This window comes from Meriones unguiculatus, chromosome 16 (genome assembly GCF_030254825.1).
Source record: "Meriones unguiculatus strain TT.TT164.6M chromosome 16, Bangor_MerUng_6.1, whole genome shotgun sequence".
Lineage (NCBI taxonomy): Eukaryota > Metazoa > Chordata > Mammalia > Rodentia > Muridae > Meriones > Meriones unguiculatus.
Genome location: NC_083363.1, coordinates 8642860 through 8662247, shown reverse-complemented (window position 1 = coordinate 8662247; position 19388 = coordinate 8642860). Strand labels below are relative to the sequence as shown.

At 48.3% G+C, this 19388-nt stretch overlaps 1 protein-coding gene and 1 long non-coding RNA gene across 2 annotated transcripts; one reads left to right on the top strand and one right to left on the bottom strand.

Annotated features, from left to right (window-relative positions):
• Positions 1-1364: 1364 nt before the first annotated feature.
• LOC110545082 (uncharacterized) lies at positions 1365-10008 on the bottom strand. The gene is made up of 4 exons (XR_002476229.2): positions 9939-10008; positions 8610-8691; positions 8387-8435; positions 1365-4771 (listed from the first exon to the last, which is right to left on the bottom strand). It is a non-coding gene; the product is annotated as an uncharacterized LOC110545082 (long non-coding RNA).
• On the top strand, positions 9064-19388 carry Sumo3 (small ubiquitin like modifier 3). Its single transcript, XM_021630978.2, has 4 exons — positions 9064-9219; positions 12608-12736; positions 16258-16329; positions 18119-19388. The coding sequence occupies exons 1-4, from the start codon at positions 9199-9201 to the stop codon at positions 18227-18229; spliced, it is 333 nt and encodes a 110-aa protein (XP_021486653.1). The 5' UTR covers positions 9064-9198; the 3' UTR covers positions 18230-19388.

The following is a 19388-nucleotide window of genomic DNA, read 5'->3' as shown; positions in this document are numbered from 1 at the left end:
TTGACTACCTTGCTTTCAGGCTAACACTAGAGTAAGGGACTGGCCTGCAAAAGCAAGAACCAGAACATAGTGATTCTCCTGAAATGCGAAGCAAAAAGGAGGCTGTCAGCAGCCTGTCTGCTCTCTTGAGGCATGTGCCTGGACTGGCCTGTTTCCAGCAAGCACAAGTCCTGGGACGGGCACATCCAAAGTGTCATTCCTGCAAACAGCACCCTGCCTAGACTGCAGACCAAGGAAGTGAGGACAGATCACTGAGCAGGTGGGAGCCCACTCACCCAGCCTTGTCCTGGGACCACAGGCCTTCCTTCGTAGGTTAGTCACTCTTGGCAAAGGATGTTAGCAATTGTCACCATAAGTGATAACTGCCTAGGAAATTCTGGGTGAGTGTGGGAAGACCTAGGGAAGGAAGTTCTGGGGGCAAGATACTGGATGAGTTGAACCTTTCAGTGTTCCAGGGGAGCTACCTGGGAAATGCTTGAAATCCAAGGATATCCTCAACTTGGGCTTTCATAATCACTCATGCAGAAAAACAGTGCAGTTGGGTTGAGGAAAGGTTTACAACGCAATTTCCTGTGTCTTTAGACAGGGGGGCATGCTTGGGTGGAGGTAGGTACATCAGCCCTTTCTCCCCAACATGAAATGCCGTGCCTCACCCAAAACAGCCATGGGTGCTGTCAGCTGGCTGGGTCAGGACCTCACCTGTCACCTGTATCCAGCCCTCAGTCCCACAAGTGGTATTCACAGGGTAGGCAGTCTTCCACTTTGTAGGAGAGGCGGCCTGGGCATTGAGTTCTAGTCCTGCCTTTGGAGCTCAAGCAAAGGGAGGCAGGGTAGGCTCCTAGCTGGGGCTCAGACAGGCTCGGTCCAGGGCTGTCATTGTCTCGTGCTCCACCTCAGTGTTGTGGAAAAGGTGTTCCACAGACACTGGTACCATCCACAGCCAGGGGGAGCTTGATTAAAGTGGAGAGCTAGGGGAGCCGTGCGGCCAGAGGAAAAGACTCTGCAATAGGCATCTATCTGTTCAGCGCTGGTCAGCAGTGCATCCTGGGTAGGGCCCACAGCCAGAGTGACCAGCCATGCCGGTATGACCCACCCCCTCTGTCCTGGCTTTCTTAGGAGAAGCCACTGGGTCCCTGAACATGCTAGCCCAGGCTTTTTCAGCCTTTGCTTTTCTTCCTGCTCTGCTTCCCTCCCACAAACACCCCCACCCCCCACTCCACACACTGTGACCTTGAGAGACCCTCCAACCTGAAGACCTACCTCTGAGACCTGGTTTCAGCATCTGCTTCCTTTGAACTCCCTCAGAAAGTTACAACCCGACCCCCATGTCTGACCCAGGGATGATGACTTAAGCAGCCTGCGGCAAGGTGGGGCTTGGCATGGTTGATATTTACACAGCACCTCAACAAGCTAAGAGATAGCCGTGTCAGTGCAAAATGGTATTTGCTCCAAGCAGGGTAAGAGTTTACTCTGAGCTAGATGTGCGTGGTCATGTCCCAGGAACCTGGATTGAGTTTGCCCTGGGGGACGTGTTCCACCTTGCAAGTGGTTGTGTGAATAGCCCCAGTCTCTCAGATACTCTCAGTGACATTCTTAGCCTTAGGTAGAAGCCAGAAGTATGGTAAGTCAACACTTCTGTAAGTTTTCTGTAATTGTCACAAAAATGTTGGGTCAGACTCAGAGAGCACTGAAGTTAAGGTCAAGATGGTTTGGGCTCTGGATCTGCAGCATTCCACCCACCATCAGGAGGATCTTCAGCACACACCTAGCTTCCTCAGAGAACATCACATATCTAGTAAGTCTCCTTTCTAGATGAGACCTCTTTGGGTTGAGAGCACTGAGCAGAGCAAATGGCCCTCCCTGGTGTAGGTGGAGACAGGCAGAATGGGATGTCGGCATGCCATGAAGCTGCTGAATTTGCTCTGATGTTTTAAGAGTCGTGCAGACATGATGGTAGGGTATATTATGCTGTGCTAACAGCTTTGGGTGCTGGGGTTATCCTACATTATAGTTGAAGTCTAGGTCTGTTGGAGCTTCCTTTGTCTAGGGAGCCATGGTGGATTAGGGCTGTGCCCTTCCAGCCTCCAAGGGCGTCCCGACAAGCCATGGTCTTCCCTGGCACGGCTCTGCCCTGTTCTTCCAGTGAGGGCAACATACTGATGGTGTCTGCACAGCGTCCTCAGTTCCCATACCACGTGGCCCACGGCTCCATTCCAGTCCACATCTGCCCTTCAGCAGTGATCTGCCAATACTTTATCTCAAGTCTTCTAGCCCGCTTCCATGGAAAACCCTTCTTTTCATGTGTTTTGTTTTTGGGTTCACTGTCTGTTCTCTGCCTGGGTTCCAGCTGGCTGACCACCCTGCTGATCCAGCTCTGTGATGGGTTTGACAGCCCTGACTCTGCAAATCATTAGCTCTTCCTCTTTGAAGGACAGTAGCACTGTCCCAATTTGTACAGTCTGGGCAGGACCACCCAGTGTTTGCATCATCTTGGCCCTGTGTGTAAACAGCACGGATGGTAACCACTTTCACACCATGAACACAAGTGAAGGCGGGGGACCTGTCATTCGTATCAGCACTGAGGAAACGCCTTATGCTGTGACTTCCAGAACTCCCTTACATCTCCAAACTGGTTACCTGGCTTGAGTTTGCCTGTGCCACTGTATCCCTCATTGTTTGGAAGTTATTTCCACGTTTCTTGAACTAATCCTATTTCTTTTTCCCTTTGCCCAACTCTTGTTCATTGAAGTGGAATATCGACACAGCAAAGCACATTCACAACTTGAACATTTTTATGTTTTTAAACTCCCATCATTCTGTTAGCACCTGTCTAATACCTAGCTACATGTTTACATTGTGAGCCAGGCAAGGACTGTGGCTTGTCTCTCTCTCTCTCTCTCTACCTCTCCCACTCCCTACTCTTCTGCCTGCTGCATATGATTATCTGGGGTGTCAATCCCAGTGGTTGCATTTTTTTTTTTTACAGTCCACCAGATGTTAAGCATTAAATAACAAGTTTTACTGGCTTTGTTGCTTGCTATTTTTTTTTTTTAATGTCAGAAAATACACCACAAAACTTGTCCTTCTAGGAAAGAGATCACTTCAGATTTTGTTGCGGTATGCAGCCTGGCCAACGCCACACAGGTCCTGCCTGATTTTCTCAGTCATGAGTTCCATTTGTGCTTCCAGCAGTAAACTGTTAATGGCATGTTGGCTTGTGAGTGCTCCCACACAGGCGTGTGTGCATGGGTGTGCACATGCCCTGGTCATCAGAAGACAACTTTTAGGAGACAGTTCTCTCCTCCCATCATGGGTTTCAAGGCTCAAATGACTGGGAACTAACCTAACTTACCTCTCACCACTTTCCACACCACAGAACCTCAGTTGTCCCTTTTCCCGGTAGATCTTACTCTGAATGGAATTCTACTTTTGTTTAGGACTCCTGCTGACACGTCCACTCTTGTCTCTGTCATTGTCACTTTCCTTCAAAAGTACCCTCTGTGATTCTCGTTCCTTCCTGTACGTCTAGGTTTCCTTTGCTGAAGAAATCCTGTCACCAAATTTCCTTTAGCATATGCTTATTTCTTGCAGTTTCCTGAAGCAGCTCCACCTGCTGCTGCATGCAACTCTTTCATTGGTAGAAGCTTCTCCTTGGCAGTTCCTCTCAGCACTCTGAGATGTTACTCTCCATCACTTGTGTTGAAAACTCAGATGGGACTCCTTCGTTTTCTCTGGGAACAGCCTTGCTTTGTGAACAGCGGACACCTAAGCAAATGACAACTGAACTATCTTTGGCTTTACTCTTCTGAAAAGAGCTGCTGGTTTGGGGGATTTCCTATTGGATGGATGCTCTCTCTGCAACCTGTGCTTGCTCTTTGGTCAGTTTTGAAAATCCTCTTTTATTATGCCTTCCAAATATTACTTCTTGCACATTGTTTTCTCTCACCCAGGGACTTACCAAAGTTGGACCTGTGCCGTGGGCCCACGTCACAGGCCTGTCTCACTGTATGCTCCACACACTTCCTGTCTGAAGATTTCCTTCTGTCCTATCTTCCAGTTCACTAATCATCTCTTTCACTGGATCAAATCTGTTTTTGAGATCATCCAGTGAATTCAAATTTAGTTAATTTCTGTTTTGAATTTTCAACTGAATCCTGAAATACGTTCCACTTCTCTGTGCAAAAGTTCTGTCTCCAAATCCATTTCCTGGACATATTAATCATGGCTACTTTCCAGTCTGTCTTGTTAAGTCTATGCCCTCTCCTGTGGGTTTATTTCTCATGGATCTGTCTCCTGGACTGGGCGAGAGGGTTTTCTTTGTAAACTCTAGTTCTGGACACTGTGAACGAGAACGCATCAGCTAGGTGGAGTCCTTGCACGGCACCTCTACGCTGTTTCTGTCCACATCTTTCTGCTTTAGGTCGCAGGTGGGAAGAAGGACAGACGAGCTTTGCGCAGACTGCAACTGGACTGCCTGGGCTGGTCTTGGGACTGCGAAGGCTGAGCACACAGCTAGCTACCCAGCCTCTCTCCTCAGCTGTAGCTCTTGTTCTTTCAGGCTTGTCCTAGGTTCCTTTCATGCTGCTGTGGCAAAATAACCCTGATGAAAGCTACAGGGAGGAAGGAAGAAAGGAAGGAGGAAGGAAGCAAGGAAGGGTTCATTTGGGTCTCAGTTCCAGGTCCATCATTGGGAGGAAGTCAAGGTGGCACCCTCTCTTTCTTGAGTTCTCTTCTCTCAGAGAAAGTCTCCTTGTTGGTGGCTACCTGGTATCTTTAAGAAAAAAATTAAAGTTAGTTTTAGATAAGGACTTTAAAGTGCAGGCTAGCCTCCAAACTCATGATCTTCCTGCCTCCACCCCATGTGCTAGGATCATTGGTGTGCACCTCCGTGTCCAGCGGCTGGTGGAGGCAACAGGGTGCCCTTCACTGCAAGGAACCTTTAGAATCTATACTTACAGAGTCCCTCAGCTCGAACCTTCTCCACTGGCTGTTCGGTACTTGAAGGTGCGTTCCATTTGTACATATATGTAGTTAGTCTATTAGAAATATGTACATAGGGCTGGAGAGATCACTTAGCCATTAAAGGCTAGGCTTTTAACCAAGAATATAAGTAAAATGCATGCCTGTAATCCCAGCACTCTGGGAGGCAGACACAGGCAGAGGCAGGTGGGTCTCTATAAGTTTGAGGCCAGCCTGGTCTACGAAGTGAGTCCAGGACAGCTGCGGCTACACAGAGAAACCCTGTCTCAAAAAAAACAAATAAAAAAAAGAAAAATACATAACTCTTTAGTCTAGAGAAATGTATTCAATTGTGTCCTGCCTTTGTTCCTTTTTCTTTCTCTGAGATTTCTGTCAATTGAATGCATACTTGAATTGATCCACAGAGCTTCAGTTTCCTTGTGTCCCTCTCCTCCTTTGTGATTCTATGACTTCCTTTTCAAAGTTCCACAGCCCATGGCCCTCCTAATTCAGCAATGCTACTACAGATCTTCCAGTTCTTCATCTTCTCTGGATAGTGTTCTTTGCCCTCAACTGTTTCCTTGGGGGAGTGTTGGCCAGGTGTGTGTGCAACTCAGCTTATTATGGGGTGTCTGGGTCTGCTGAATGAAGGTAGGCTGGGATGCTCCACACCAAGCAAGCCACTATTCTCAGGTAGCCAAAGTCATGCTAAGGCCCTGTCCGTGTGCAAGGGGCCTCCTCAGGACAAGTTTTTTTACTTTTATTTATTTATTTATTTATTTATTCATTTATTTATTTATTTTTAAGTGTGTATATGTTTATCTCTGTGTGGATAGGCATGTTTGACTGCAGTACCTATGGAGGCCAGAAGGTACCAGATGTTCTGAAGCTGGTGTTACAGGTAATGGTGGGCTGCCCGACATTCAAACTGAGATTCAAACTCAGATCCTTTGGAAAAACAGTGTGTTCTGTAAACTGCTGAACTCTTCACTTCCCCAATAGGTCTTTATATCTTGATAGCTTGAGAACAGGCTTTGAAAAACATACAGGTGTGAGTGTCTTCCTGTTATCATCAATTGTCCACTTTTCACAATGGTAGGTTTTCAGTGTGTGTAAAAGTAGTATGTTTTTTCTGTTACCCATTCTAGCTTCCAAATAATGACAGAGAGAGCTGTTAGATTTATTAATCAGCTTTAAAGCACTACAGCTGGGCAGATACTGATCTATTCTAACCCATCTATACTAGTCTGGCTACTTCTCAGCCATGTGCCCCATGTTACTTGCCATCTTCACCTCACCTTGGCTGTTTCTGCTCCATCTTTGTCCTCATGGCGGGTGACCTCTCTCTTACCTTCTTCTTCAGGTCTCTACCTGACAGCCCTCCACTGGGAATGAAAGTCCCTCCTCCTGTCCTCTCTCACCAAGCTATAGGCTGACCAGTTTCTTTATTAACCAATCAGAGACAACAGAGAACAATTTTTACACAACCCTGAGACAGGAGAACCGTTCTTCATAGACATGACAATGCCCATGTCCGGACTGAAAACAAGATCTCAGGGGCACAGAAATCAGCATTTGAATACACAGTGTACAAGACCATCATTCCTCAAGGAGCGTGTGAATGGATCACGATGTGGCTTCTTCATGCTGTAGCCCACTTAGGTGTGACCTCATCCACCCTGAGGCGTACACATTGTACTCTGAAAGCTTGGCAACAGATTCCTTAAGCCACAGACCACAACAATTCAATCCTTGTATCCTGCAAGCGATTATGCAACACTTTATAATGCATGGCATCTTGGAGCTGAGGGTACACTGTGGTCTGAACACTGCCTACCTGTAAAAGTAACTTTTATTCATCTGTTTCAATGGTCATCTCAAAGACTTACTGCCTCTGTCCGCTAACCTAGGCCTTCTCAAAGACTTACTGCCTCTGTCTGCTAACCTAGGCCTTCTCAAAGACTTACTGCCTCTGTCTGCTAACCTAGGCCTTCTCAAAGACTTACTGCCTCTGTCTGCTAACCTAGGCCTAGTCCTGGAAGCTTACAGCCTCCATACAATCTAATTTAGGCCTTTTTATTTTTGCCTCTGAGACTTACCTGCTTAATAAGCTCACCTTTTCTTGTTCTTTCTCAACTCATAGCTGGCTCACTCAATTCAGCTGTCTGGCTTACACTCCTTTCCCAGCTGATTTATTCAATCTGGCCTTTCTGAACTGCTGCTCTGCTTGGCCTCAAGATAACTCCTACACTCTTTTCTAAACGTCTGACTCCTGTCTTCACCTATATCTAGCTTGTTCTCTTTTTAACCTGACTCTGTATATCTGTCCTGGTAAAACTGCCTCTACCTCTCAAGTGCAGGGATCAGAGGCATGTGCCTTCCAAGTGCTGGGATTAAAGGTGTGAACCACCACACCCGGATTCAAGTTTTTTTTTTTACCTGAAATTTGTTCTATGGTAGGCTCCCCTTGAACTCAGAGATCTGCTTGCCTCTGTCTCCTGGATTAAAGGCATGTTTGTATTCCAGCTGGATCATACAGACCTAGAAGATCTTCGGATGTGATCTCTTGCCAGAACAACCATGTCCTGAACTAAAATTCCTCTATACTTACCCAGACTCACTCATAGCCATCATGGAGGGAAGGTGTGCTCTGACCCCTGACAACTGCTTCAGTAGGGCTGGTTTCTGGAGTTCCTTTCTCTCAGATACACAGCCTGGGCTGGACATTCCAGAGATATGTTCAGCTAAGGCTGAGCATGGACTGTACTTGAGGAGGACCCAAACCTTAGTCTGACTGGCATGAGGGATGAGTTCCAAATGGGTCTTTATGGAAAGACCTTGACAAACTTCCCGAGAAAGGTCATGGGTACAGGCGAAGGAGGCTAAAAAGGTTGGGCTCACAGACATCTGGCTTTGCAGTGTTACCAGGAAATGGGTGGCCTTTTCATGGAACAGAAACATACTTCTGTCAGATCGAGACCACCAATTCTCTGGAGGCTGCTGTGTGCTTCTGGAAGATGGCCACCAGCAGCCTCCTGGGACTACTGTAGGTGACTGTCCATCCTGACTGGTCTGTTTTGAGGGCAGGTGGACTGCATTCTAAGAACCCATGCCAAGGTACAGCTAGTGCTCCCTGACTGCTCTACCAGCATGTTGCTCCGGCTCCCTGTGAGTGCTCAGGCTACACCTGTCCTGCTTACCAGGTTGACTCCTTAGGCATGTTCTTAAACTCTGAGGTGTTTTAGCGTCCTCCTGTGTAAAATGGGTTATTAGTGTCCACAACAGCATTCTAGAAACTAGGCAAATGGTGGGTCAAAAGGGAGGCCTCCTTTGCACGACACTCTTCCCTACCTTACCCTAGCCACCTAGTGGCTACTCTGGGAGGGGGAAGGGTAGATACAGAGAATGAAGGGGAAGAGGCATTTACCTCCTGGAGCCATCTTGGGAATGCCGTTTCGGAGGTTGGTCCACCCTACCTAGAAAGTCAGATGGGAAAAGATGAAGCAGGAGTTATGTGCTGGCCAACAGAGGCCATCCTGTGTCCTCAAAGGATGCCTCTTCCAGACATGAGCCCCGCTGTGACATTCAAATGCAAGGCCACAGGCCTGTTTTGTAACTGCGTGGCCCATAAAGGATGCCTGGTAACCAACCTCTTCCTGGTCTTCCCGGACCACCTGAAAGGATTAGCCTGATGGCCCTGAGTTTCTTCGCCTTCTCTTCCCCAAATGTAGCCTGCAAGAAATGTAAGAAAAAGTAGCCAGGCATGGGTGGCAAAGTGGCTCCCTGACTACGACGACACGAGGGTCGGTAGGGCCAGAGCGTTGCTCTGGCTCTTGACCTATCACACAGCCCCTAGTCCTCCCATGCATCCCAGTCCTCCTGCCCTGAGCCCTGAGTGGCAACCGAAGTCTTGTACCCATATCCGGGGTCTCTGTGCCCAGGACCTTGAGTCGCGCGTCCCCGGGATCTGCGCGCGCCCGGGCGAATGACCCGCCCCGTGACGCATTTGAAACCCTCCGGAATCGCGGCGGGCCAGCGCGCACCCGAGGCGCAGGGCGCGCGCCTCGTGCACGCGCGCCACCACGTGACTCTGCGCGGCCAACCGGCGCGCCAGGATTTAGGGATAAAGCGCGGCCCCGCGATTCTTGCGGCGGGAGAGCGGCGGGGCAGAGAGCGTGACTCGCCTGCTCCAGTGCCATCGGTTCCCGCTGCGCTTGCCGCCGCCGTCGCCGCGCAAACATGTCGGAAGAGAAGCCCAAGGTAAGCCCCGTGCGCAAGCCGCAGCAGATTCCGCAGGAAGCAGGCCGAGCCGCGCGCAAACAAGGCCCGCGGGGCCGCGCCCGGCCCTCCGCGCCCCTCCCCCCACGGCCCGCGCCCCTCCCCCACCGGCGTCGCACCCCGCCCCGAGCTTCATCCTGGCCCCGCCCCACCCCTTAGACCCACCCTCAGCCGTGCCTCCCGCCACGCCAGGACTCCGCCCCCAGTGTGGCCCCGCCCCGAATCTTGCCCCGCCCCACGGCCCGAGAACCCGGAACTTGGATGTTCTGAGGGTGCTGGAACTTGGTTAGCGGGTCTCTCCGTCTTCCCTGCTAGACGGGGCCATCCTTCTTTTTCAGGGTGCGTAGGTTCGCGCGCGGTGCCGTGCGTGAGGCTCAGCGGGAGCTCGGGAAGCCGCTCCGGTGCAGGAGCAAAGCTGGACGCTCCAAGCTTACACTGTTCGCCCGGCCGGCTGCCCTCCCGCTCCATCGCGGTGGTCTCTGCTATTAGTGCGTGGAAAGGCCAGGGTTGCCCATTCCTAATTAAACAATTTTTTTTTTCTTCTCACGCTCACCTGCCTTGCTTGAGTTAGTTTTATCCAGTGGGAAGATAAACGTTGGAGCCTGGCATTGAGTGCCGTTCTCCGACCTAGGGATGACCACTCTCTTGGTACCATGCGAAGCAGCTGAACCCAGTCATATCTTGCCTGCGGGAACCCTTACCTTTAATTTCAGCTTAGTCTTGGGTCCTGCCTGCACCATCCCGGATGTTGAAGGAGCGCGTATGAGTCCTGGGCCAAGAATAAACGCTTAGTTTATATGCTCTGTAGTTGGTTTCCTTTTAATGAGGCCGGGCAGGAAGTGAATGCCTGGTATGGTGCCTTCTGCCTCTCCAGGTTAGTGACAACAGGGTGTTATGTTTTTATTTCTGTTTGTTTTGTAGTGCTGCTGATGCAACCCGGGGCCTTTTGTTTATTCAGCAGGTGCCCCTCTAGTGTACCTTCCCACCGCCACCCCATTTTCTTTTCTTTTCTTTTCTTTTCTTTCTTTTTTTTTTTAGACAAGGTCTCTATGTAGACCAGGCTGTCCGCAAGCTGGCAGGGATCTTCCTGCCTCTGCCTCCCGAATGCTGGGCTTAAAGGAATGTGCCACAAAGCCTGGCCAGCCTTTGTTTTGTTTTGCCTTGTTTTGAGACAGGGTTTCCCAGTGTTGCTCATGCTGGCCCTGACCTATACCCAGGAGTGCTGGGGTTACAGGTGTGTACAGTCATTGTGCTAAGTCCTCATTCCTCTGTAACTTCTGAGTTGACTTGCTGATTGGAGAGCTTCTGGACTGAGCCAGCCACCCTGCTGTTGGAGGGAAAGATGCCTGGGAAGCATCTCTTCTGGCATTTCTGTTTATTTGATGTTCTGATTCCTACCTCCATTTTGAACATACCCATCCTTTTTTTTTTTTTTTTTTGTGGGGAGTTAGAAGTCAGTGCATCTTGGGGCCTGGAGTTGTTCATGCTTCTCACTTGTGTTGCTCACTTTTTCTCTCACTTTGGAGCAGGTGCCAAGCTCTCTGAGCAATGCTGTTGAGTCACTGGTGTCCTTCGCGTGAATGGGTAGGAAGTCTCACACGGGAGAGATGAGAGAATGGTGCTCCAGGGAGAATGGTCCCTTCAGGTCTTTGCAGGAGCCTCTCACCTGGGAATCATTTCTCAGGCTAGAAAGAGCTATGCTCCTACCCAACACCATTAGGACACAGTGCAGGGCAGGCTGCTTTTTGCACCCGCACCCGGTTCCTGACACTGTTCTACCATTTTCTCCAGGAATAAAAAAGTTGCAGAGGACATCCAAGGGAGTAGGGTGTTTTCTATGTAGCCTGCTCAGTTGAACCATGGGCTGTGTGTGTATGGTGTGTGTGTGGGGGGGAGCTGGTGTGAAGACTGGAGAAAATTTCGTCTGAAAGTAGAGCAAGGGATCTGTTTCCTTAAAGTGGTTCTCTGGGGCCTGGAGAGATGGCTCAGAGGCCAAGGGCTCTGACTGCTCTTCTAGAGGACCTGGGTTCAATTCCCAGCACCCACCTGGCAGCGTACAACTGTCTGTAACACCAAGCAAGATCTGACACCCTCACACAGACATACATGCAGGCAAAACACATAAAATAATAAATAAATAAATGGTTCCCAAGTCTGGAGAGACTGCCCAGCAGTTAGGACCGACTGGTCTTTCGGAGGACCTGGTTCAATTCCCAGCATTCACGTGCTTGATTGGTAACATACAGTCATAGAGGATCTGACGCCCTCTTCTGGCCTCCGTGGGTATTGCCTACATGAGATGCGCAGACATACATGCAGGCAAAACACTCATACACATTAAAATAAAAAGTTCCTGTGGGGGCTGGAGAGATGGCTCAGAGGTTAAAAGCACTGGCTGCTTTCCCAAAGGTCCTGAGTTCCTTGCAACCACATGATGGCTCACAACCATCTATGAGATCTGGTGCCCTCTTCTGGCGTACAGGCATACATATAGGTAGAACACTATATACATAATAAATAAATAAATAAATGAAATCTTTTTTTAAAAAGTTCCCATGTACTCCTGTATCCTGCTGTGGCTGAAATGGGCCGAGTATGCCCATCCCCTTTCAGACTGAACAGCCCCAAACTTGGCTTTGTGGCCCATAATACAAACTTTTGGGGGCTGGAGATATATCTCAGAGGTTAAGAGCACTGGCTGCTCTTCCAAGGGTTCTGAGTTCAATTCCCAGCAACCACATGGTGGCTCACATAAACTTTTGTTCAAAATGTATTTCCAGGCAACAAGAAGCACTCACTTTGCCTTTGTCCAGCAGCTTGCATGTATCACGATTGCATAAAAACTACTGCTGTTCAAAAGGAGTTTTTTCTCCAGTATGGGGGTAGAACCCAGGGCCTTGTGCAGGCTGAGCACACAGTTTTCTTTAGAGCCATACGCAGCCCTAGAAGAAATAGCACAGTCTGAGACGTGAGAGCCCAAGGGAACACAGCCTTTACTGTGCCAACTCACTGGATCCCCCAGTCCCCCACTCTCGGGCTTATGTTGTCTTTTTAAAAAACTAGCCTCATGAGTACTTTTAAAATCAAGATGGGTGTTCTTTGGCTTTCTTGATTTAGTAAGCAGTTTTTGCCTTTGAACTGGTTGTCTGCGAGGATACTGGTTTTGCACTGCAGTTCCTGTCACCGCGCTTAACAAACGTAGGTTAAAAATAAAGTCACTGAAAATAAGGCAGTCACAGGAGCAACGCCGAGCTGCTGGGGGAATTCTAAGAAGTAGGTTGGTTTTAACGACTTAAAACAACCATTACCAGTGCTGTAAACCCTGTTCCTTCTGAGATGGCTTTTGAGACCCATTTTCTGTGCCTTGCAGGAGGGAGTGAAGACAGAGAATGACCACATCAACCTGAAAGTGGCGGGGCAGGATGGCTCAGTGGTACAGTTCAAGATCAAGAGACACACTCCACTGAGCAAGCTGATGAAGGCCTACTGCGAGAGGCAGGTGTGTGCTGGCCAGAGGCAGGAGTCCTAGGCAGAGCCCCATGGGGGAATGGGGCCTTCCTCCCTGAAGTAGTCCCTTGGGGGGCGGGGGAGCTGCTGGTATTGCATGCTTGCCCTTGCTGCCCTGGGCCTTGGTATCTGCATGTCCCTTAGAGTGTGTGTCTCCCTGGGTTCCTACAAGTGGACAAGTGGATCTTAGGGCCTGAGCAGACTGCAGTGGTGGCACATTCCCATCGGCCAGCACATGGGTCTGGGGGTACCCTGCGGTGTGTCCAGATGTGGGATCAGTGCTGGTTCGAATTTCTCTCGCTGGCATCCACCCAGTTACGTTTGTGTGTGCTGCCCTCGCTGGTGATTTGATTTTTTTTTTTTTTTAATCTTATTTAGGAAGGTAAGGAAACGCTTGATCCTGTCCCTTCATTACCATTTCAGAGTAGCAAGCTGACTGTCCTTCCTCCCCAGTAGTGACCATCTGCTGTCAGCGTCCTTGTGAACTCGCTCTCACACGCATTCTGCCCCGGACTGTCCATCTAGTTCATTCTTACTGAGAACCTTTTGGTAGGTGGGTGTGTTCCAGCCCACCTGGAAGTCCTCGGGCCCCTGGTCTGGCTTGTTCCTACACTGTCCACCTCAGTGTCTTGCCTGCCTTGCTGTGCTTAGACCTAGGTGCCAGTTCCTGTTTGAGCTCTGCCTTCTGGTGGCTCTCGCGGGTGGCTCTGCCCTTTTGTGCGGGCAGTGACATCTCAGCATGGTGGTACAAGGTTGCCCTAAGTGCTCGCAAAGACGACTGTTTGCTGTCCTTTTATTTTACTGCCCTGACTTACACAGTTCCCGACTTTGGACTTTTTTAGGACTACTCTGCAAGGCAGTGCGTCGTGCCTTTTTTCTTCCTGCCTCTCAAGCCCGGCAAATAGCGCCCTTGTCCTCCTGTCTTCTAGGTTTTGACCCTAGACTCTTCTCACCTTTGCTTTCTGCTGACACTGCGTCCCCCTGTGCCCTCCCATTTGTCAGCCACACATGCTGTGGGCCACCACTTGCACTGAGCTTGTGCAAGGCTCATTCCTTGCCTGTGCTGTGCTCAGTCTTGGCTTGTCATAAAGCCAACAGTTCACTTACTGAGAAACTCGTAATGCTGCCGATGGGCAGATTACCCCGGGCAACAACTATTTGAAACAGAACAGCACTGGTGTACTTAAAATAATTGTGGCAATATGCAGTATCTTTGCTGTGTAAACCTCCCATCTGTCCACATGGCCAGATCTATAGTCTCCTGTCTCTGTTTAAATTGCTCAAAGTGTAACCTGGGGCTGGGACCTGGAAAAGATTTAAGGATGACATTGTATGTGGAATCCATAAGCCTAAGGTGTATGTAAGTTAGCAAAATCTATTTAAGGCTGCCTCCTCTTTGGGCATTAGCCAGGGCTGGCCACATGCTATTTTATTGAAGAGCTTTCCCCTTATCTCTAAGTGTGTGGCGTGATGGCTCACAGGGAAGCGTTGTATCATTTCTGTAACATGCACGGTGCTTTCTTCTTCCCCTGGTCTGTTCTCACATTATTTCAGTCTTTCCTTAAGTGCCCTCCAGTTTCTGCTTGTTTTTAAGAGTGAAACAGTGAACCAGGGAGCTATGTTAGAACTGGGGGCTCTGGAGGGCCCCAGGTGCTGATCTGAGAGGCACTGTATCCTGGGGAAGAATGCCTCCAGGCTGCACCCAACATCTGGGGTGCAGCTGGAAGACAGAGGGGCCTCTGAGGCACATTAGGGATGCTGGCTTTTATTAGCCTGCCCTGGATACCTGCTTGCCATACATGTATTGACAGAGCTCTGAGTCCACATCTCTAGGAAGTCCTGCTTATTGCTGTGGGAGAGATGCCTTCTTGGCCTCTGAGGGTTGTAGGGGACTTTGAACCCTTAAAGACTTTCATGTGAACTTTAATTTTTATTTTATGTATGTGGGTGTTTTGCCACATGTATGTCTGTGCCATATGCATGTCTGTCTGGTGTTCACAAAGGCCAAGAGAGAACATCAGATCCCTGGAACCGGAGCAAGTGTTATAGGCGGTTGTAAGCTGCCACATGGGTGCCGGGAATTGAACCTGGTCCTCTGCAAGAACAAGTGTTCTTAACCTCTGAGTTATCTCTTCAGCCCCTACATGTGAACTTTCAAAAAGTTTACTAGCTTCCTTGGCCTACGGTTCCTAGTCTCACCATCGCTGGGACCCTGAGGTTTTGGCTCTGGCACACATGAGACTCCAGTGTCCCTAGGCTTGTGGCTTCAGACTCCAGCCGACCAGCAGAGACCTAGCATGTACTGGTTCCTTCCTGGAGGCCTTGCCTTTTCATTCATATCATCTCAGGGAGGCTTCAGGATTGAGTAAACAGTCAAAGTTTATCCCATCTGTCCTGTTTCAGGGATAGCAGAGCTGCCAAGTTAGGGTTTCTGCTTGCTGGTATTCACCTGTTCTGTCTAGACAGGCTGAAACAGACTGCCATTCTTCCAGGATGGAAAATACCCTTTTTATGGAATGTATCCACAAAGGGATGGAAAATACCTTTTTTTTTTTTTCTTCCTGCTGTGCTCTTCACAGCCTTCCAGATTATGGCTCTTATGGTCACCTGACCTGTTTCTCTCTGGGAACTTTCCAGAAGAGGAAATGGTACTGCAGTATAGAAAGTCTGGGAGGAGCTTGGCTTAGCTTCCCTTCTGAGAGGAAGTGAGGGGTGGAATTAGGGCAGGCCTGGTGTTGGAATTGGATGGAGACTTTTGAATGGGTTAGTTTGGGGCAGCAAGCACATGCTGCAGATTGGGGGTTCCCAGGGCTCTTTCTGCTCTGTTGGGTCACATGTGTACATGCAAAATGCTAATACTGTTGCTGGTTTGTTGTTAAATATTAATATTTACTATTGATTTATCTTTTACTTAACCCGTGGTTATTCTTAAACGAGCTGAACCCGAATCACCACATAGAGACTAGGATTTATTTAATTAACCTAGAGCACAATGCTGGGCAATAGTTACTCCATCTTAAGCCTCCAAGCCTGCATAGCTTCCTCCCAGTCAGATTTCCCACATTCTACTTGCTTTTAGTCATATCTTAGGTTCAGTTCATTTCTCCTCCTGGTTCCAATCCTTTCCTGCCAACCTTTGCTCTCCTTTCTTCCTCCCACTTGCTTCCTTCTCCTCCTCTCAGGACCAGGATGCCCCACCCTATTCTCTCCCTTGCTCAGCATTGTGGCTGGTTGTTTTATGGACAATACAGAGAACAAAGTTTACACAAATTTGAGACAGGTGATGCAATGCAATGTCAATGAAATCAGATGGATAAGCATCACAATGCAATGTCAAGGAAATCATAATGAAATCAGAGTGGGGGTTAGAGAAATCAGCATTTGAATGAACAAGGAATTCTTACGGAATTGTATATATTCCACAAGAACATTGTAGCAACACTGGTTTTAAATGTCTTCAGGGTAAGCCATGTTGTCTGGGAACATCTAATGCTTTCTCTTCCTTTTCCCCAGGGCTTGTCAATGAGGCAGATTCGATTCCGGTTTGATGGGCAACCAATCAACGAAACAGACACTCCAGCCCAGGTATGAAGTGTCATTTTTAGTATCTAAACAGTGTTGGTTTGGAACACTGTTGGAGAATAATTGATAGGTGCAAACAAAGTAGCTTGTTTCCGCAACTATTTTAATTATTAGGCTTCAGATTTTGATGCTTTGAGGTCAGCTTCCTCAGATAAATGGCAGTCAGAAATATTTTTGCTGTTTGGAGATAGAGTCCAACTGTAGGGCCCATACCCTGAGGAACCGGGGGCCATCACTAATGATTGCCCCTGAATTCATATGTTCAGGCTGTGGCAGAGTGCACAGCTCCTGTGGTCCTGAGGGCTTAGTGCCAGCCACTTGCTCTTTTTTGAACTTTGAACTAGAGTCAGACCTTAGGGATTTGTCCTGTTTTTAAATTTTTTAATTCAAAATATTTTTTGTAAAGGGCTGGCAAGGTGGCTCAGATGTTAAGAGCACCAGCTGCTCATCCAGAGGTCTTGAGTTCAATTCCCAGCAACCACATGGTGGCCCACAACCATCTATAATGAGATCTGCTGCCCTCTTCTGGCGTGCAGGTGTACATGCAGAAAGAACATTGTAAACATGATAAAAAAAATAAATATTAAAATTTTTGTGTGTGGGGGGGGTTGGAAGGTTGGCTTAATGGTTAAGAACATTTGTTGTTCTTGCAAAGGACCTGGGTTTGATTCCCAGTACCCACATGATGCTAACCGCTGTCTGTAGCTGTAGTCCCAGGGAATCTGAGACATATGTGCGCATAAAAATAAAAAAAATTTAAGAACAATTTTTTGCCAGATGGTAGTGGCGCATGCCTTTAATTTTAGCACTCAGGAGTCAGAGGCAAGTGGATCTCTGAGTTTGAGGCTAGCCTGGTCTACAGAGCAAGTTCTAGGACAGCCAGGTTTTGAGAAACCCTGTCTCAAATTTCTTTTTTTTTTTTTATCTTTTCACATGAGGTTATAGAGATAGCTTAGGGATTGAGTCCTGGCTGAAGCTGGGTGTGGTGGCGCACTCCTGTAATCCCAGCGCTCAGAGAGGTAGAGGCAGGCGGATCTCTGTGAGTTCGTGTCCATCCTGGTCTACAAAGTGAGTCCAGGACAGCCAAAGCTACACAGAGAAACCCTGTCTCAAAAAAAAAACAAAAACAAAAACAACAACAACAAAAAGATAAAAAATAAAAAAGGGCACTGGCTGTTCTTCCAGAGGACCTGGGTTCAATTCCCAGCACCCACATGGCAGTTCACAGCTATCTCTGACTCCAGTGCCAGGGGATCTGACGCCCTCTTCTGCTTTGCAGAATCTTCCATGCACATGGAGCACATAAGCTCTTACAACTATACACACAGACATATAAAAACAAAAGACAAATGGATAATAGATATTTTTGTGTGTGTGACTGTAAAATGTTTATTTAAAAATGCTGGGGCTGGTGAGCTGGCTTAGTAGTCACCAAACCTGATGACTCGAGTTCGTGTGAGTGCCCCCGCATTAAAAATGTATAAAACTCTTTGAAAACGCTGACGTTGCAACGTATTCAGTAGACATCATTATAAGTGCACAGAGTGTTCTGTGGCTGATGAGTCTGGTTTTAATACCCCACTTTTCTCTCAGTTCTTAGTGCTGATTATTCTTCTATGAATCTTGTCAGACGTCGGGAGTCACTGTGACTCCACAGTGACCCCTTTCCCCCCCACATGCCACACTCCAGCCAAGGGCTGTGCCTAGAGTAGGGGAGGCTGTTTGGGAGCATGGTATCATGGTGTATTCACTTCTGACATTCCTGTCCCCTCTCCCTGGGCAACTCCAATAGCTGGAGATGGAAGATGAGGACACCATTGACGTATTCCAGCAGCAGACGGGAGGAACAGCTTCCCCAGGGAACCGGCCCCACCCCAACCGTTGTCCTGACATTTGCTATTGAATGGTGAACACACAGCCACGCCAATCCTGGAAGAGTCGGCAGAAGCCAGAGGCGCTGGGCGATTCTCCTTTTCCTATGCTCTTGGAGAGAACTACAGACCACACTGCAGGGATGAGAGTGTTATGTAACTTGGCCAACAAGAGTGTGTGGTTTAGGGGAAATGAGATGTGAGGTTTTGGGGTTTGTTTTTGTTTTCATTTCTGTCTCCTCCCATGCCTAAAATGTTTTTTCCTCCAGAACTTGGGGCTGGATGTAGTCTCTCAGCCTGTGGCCTGACTCTAACCCCTAGAACTGAGGTCACCTCTGGTGTGACTTGTCCTAACCGAGTAGAGAGCTGGAGGTCACATTAACCAGTGGGCATGCCTATGGGATGTGGAGAGGGGGAGGGGCGGAATTCCACCTATTTGGTAGAGACAGAATATTAAAATGTGAAATACTGTAAAATTGAGCTTTGTCAAGCAAATGGTAAAGGGAAAAGACCAATGCTTCTTAAAGATGTGAGGAGGACTGTGTCCGAAGTACTCCTGCACATGCCTCCTCCCCGCTTGGTATCTGGTACATGGGTAACGTTGGTACAGTGAAACCCACTCTCTTCCATTTTTATAGTGAAGAAGAAAGTAATTGCCATGTCTCATTTGGAAATTGAATGTGGCCTCAGATTTCTTCTAGTACGTGGTTCCAATACATAATTATGGTTTCTGTATAAGAAGGGTAAATTGGTTAAGTATCAAGTTTACAGCAATGTTATGTAAGAGACCTGCTTTAAAGTGTGGTTGCAAAAGAGCCAGGGAAAGGTGACCTCATTCTCACGGATTATGCTCTGCCGCTCTACAAATGTGTATTAAAATGATGCAGCGGTGGGTGACTTCAGTTCTGCATTGTGGGGTCTATACCAGTTTAAATGTTCGTAGTTCCTGCCTGTCATTCTTCTGTAGGGATCCATTGCTGCTTGATGGCCGTCTCTGCCTTTTATAGTCACCTGACACTGACCTACCATCTCTCGCTTGCTTAAAATCCTGAGGAAAATGTTCTTGTTTCCTGTTTTGCTGCGGGGGCCTGGGTGGGATGACTGTAGGCTCTGTTGTGTGTACTCACCAGTTTGTACATTATTTGTTGTCCTTTACTACTGTAAACAGTAAATATAGTTTGGTATTCTGTC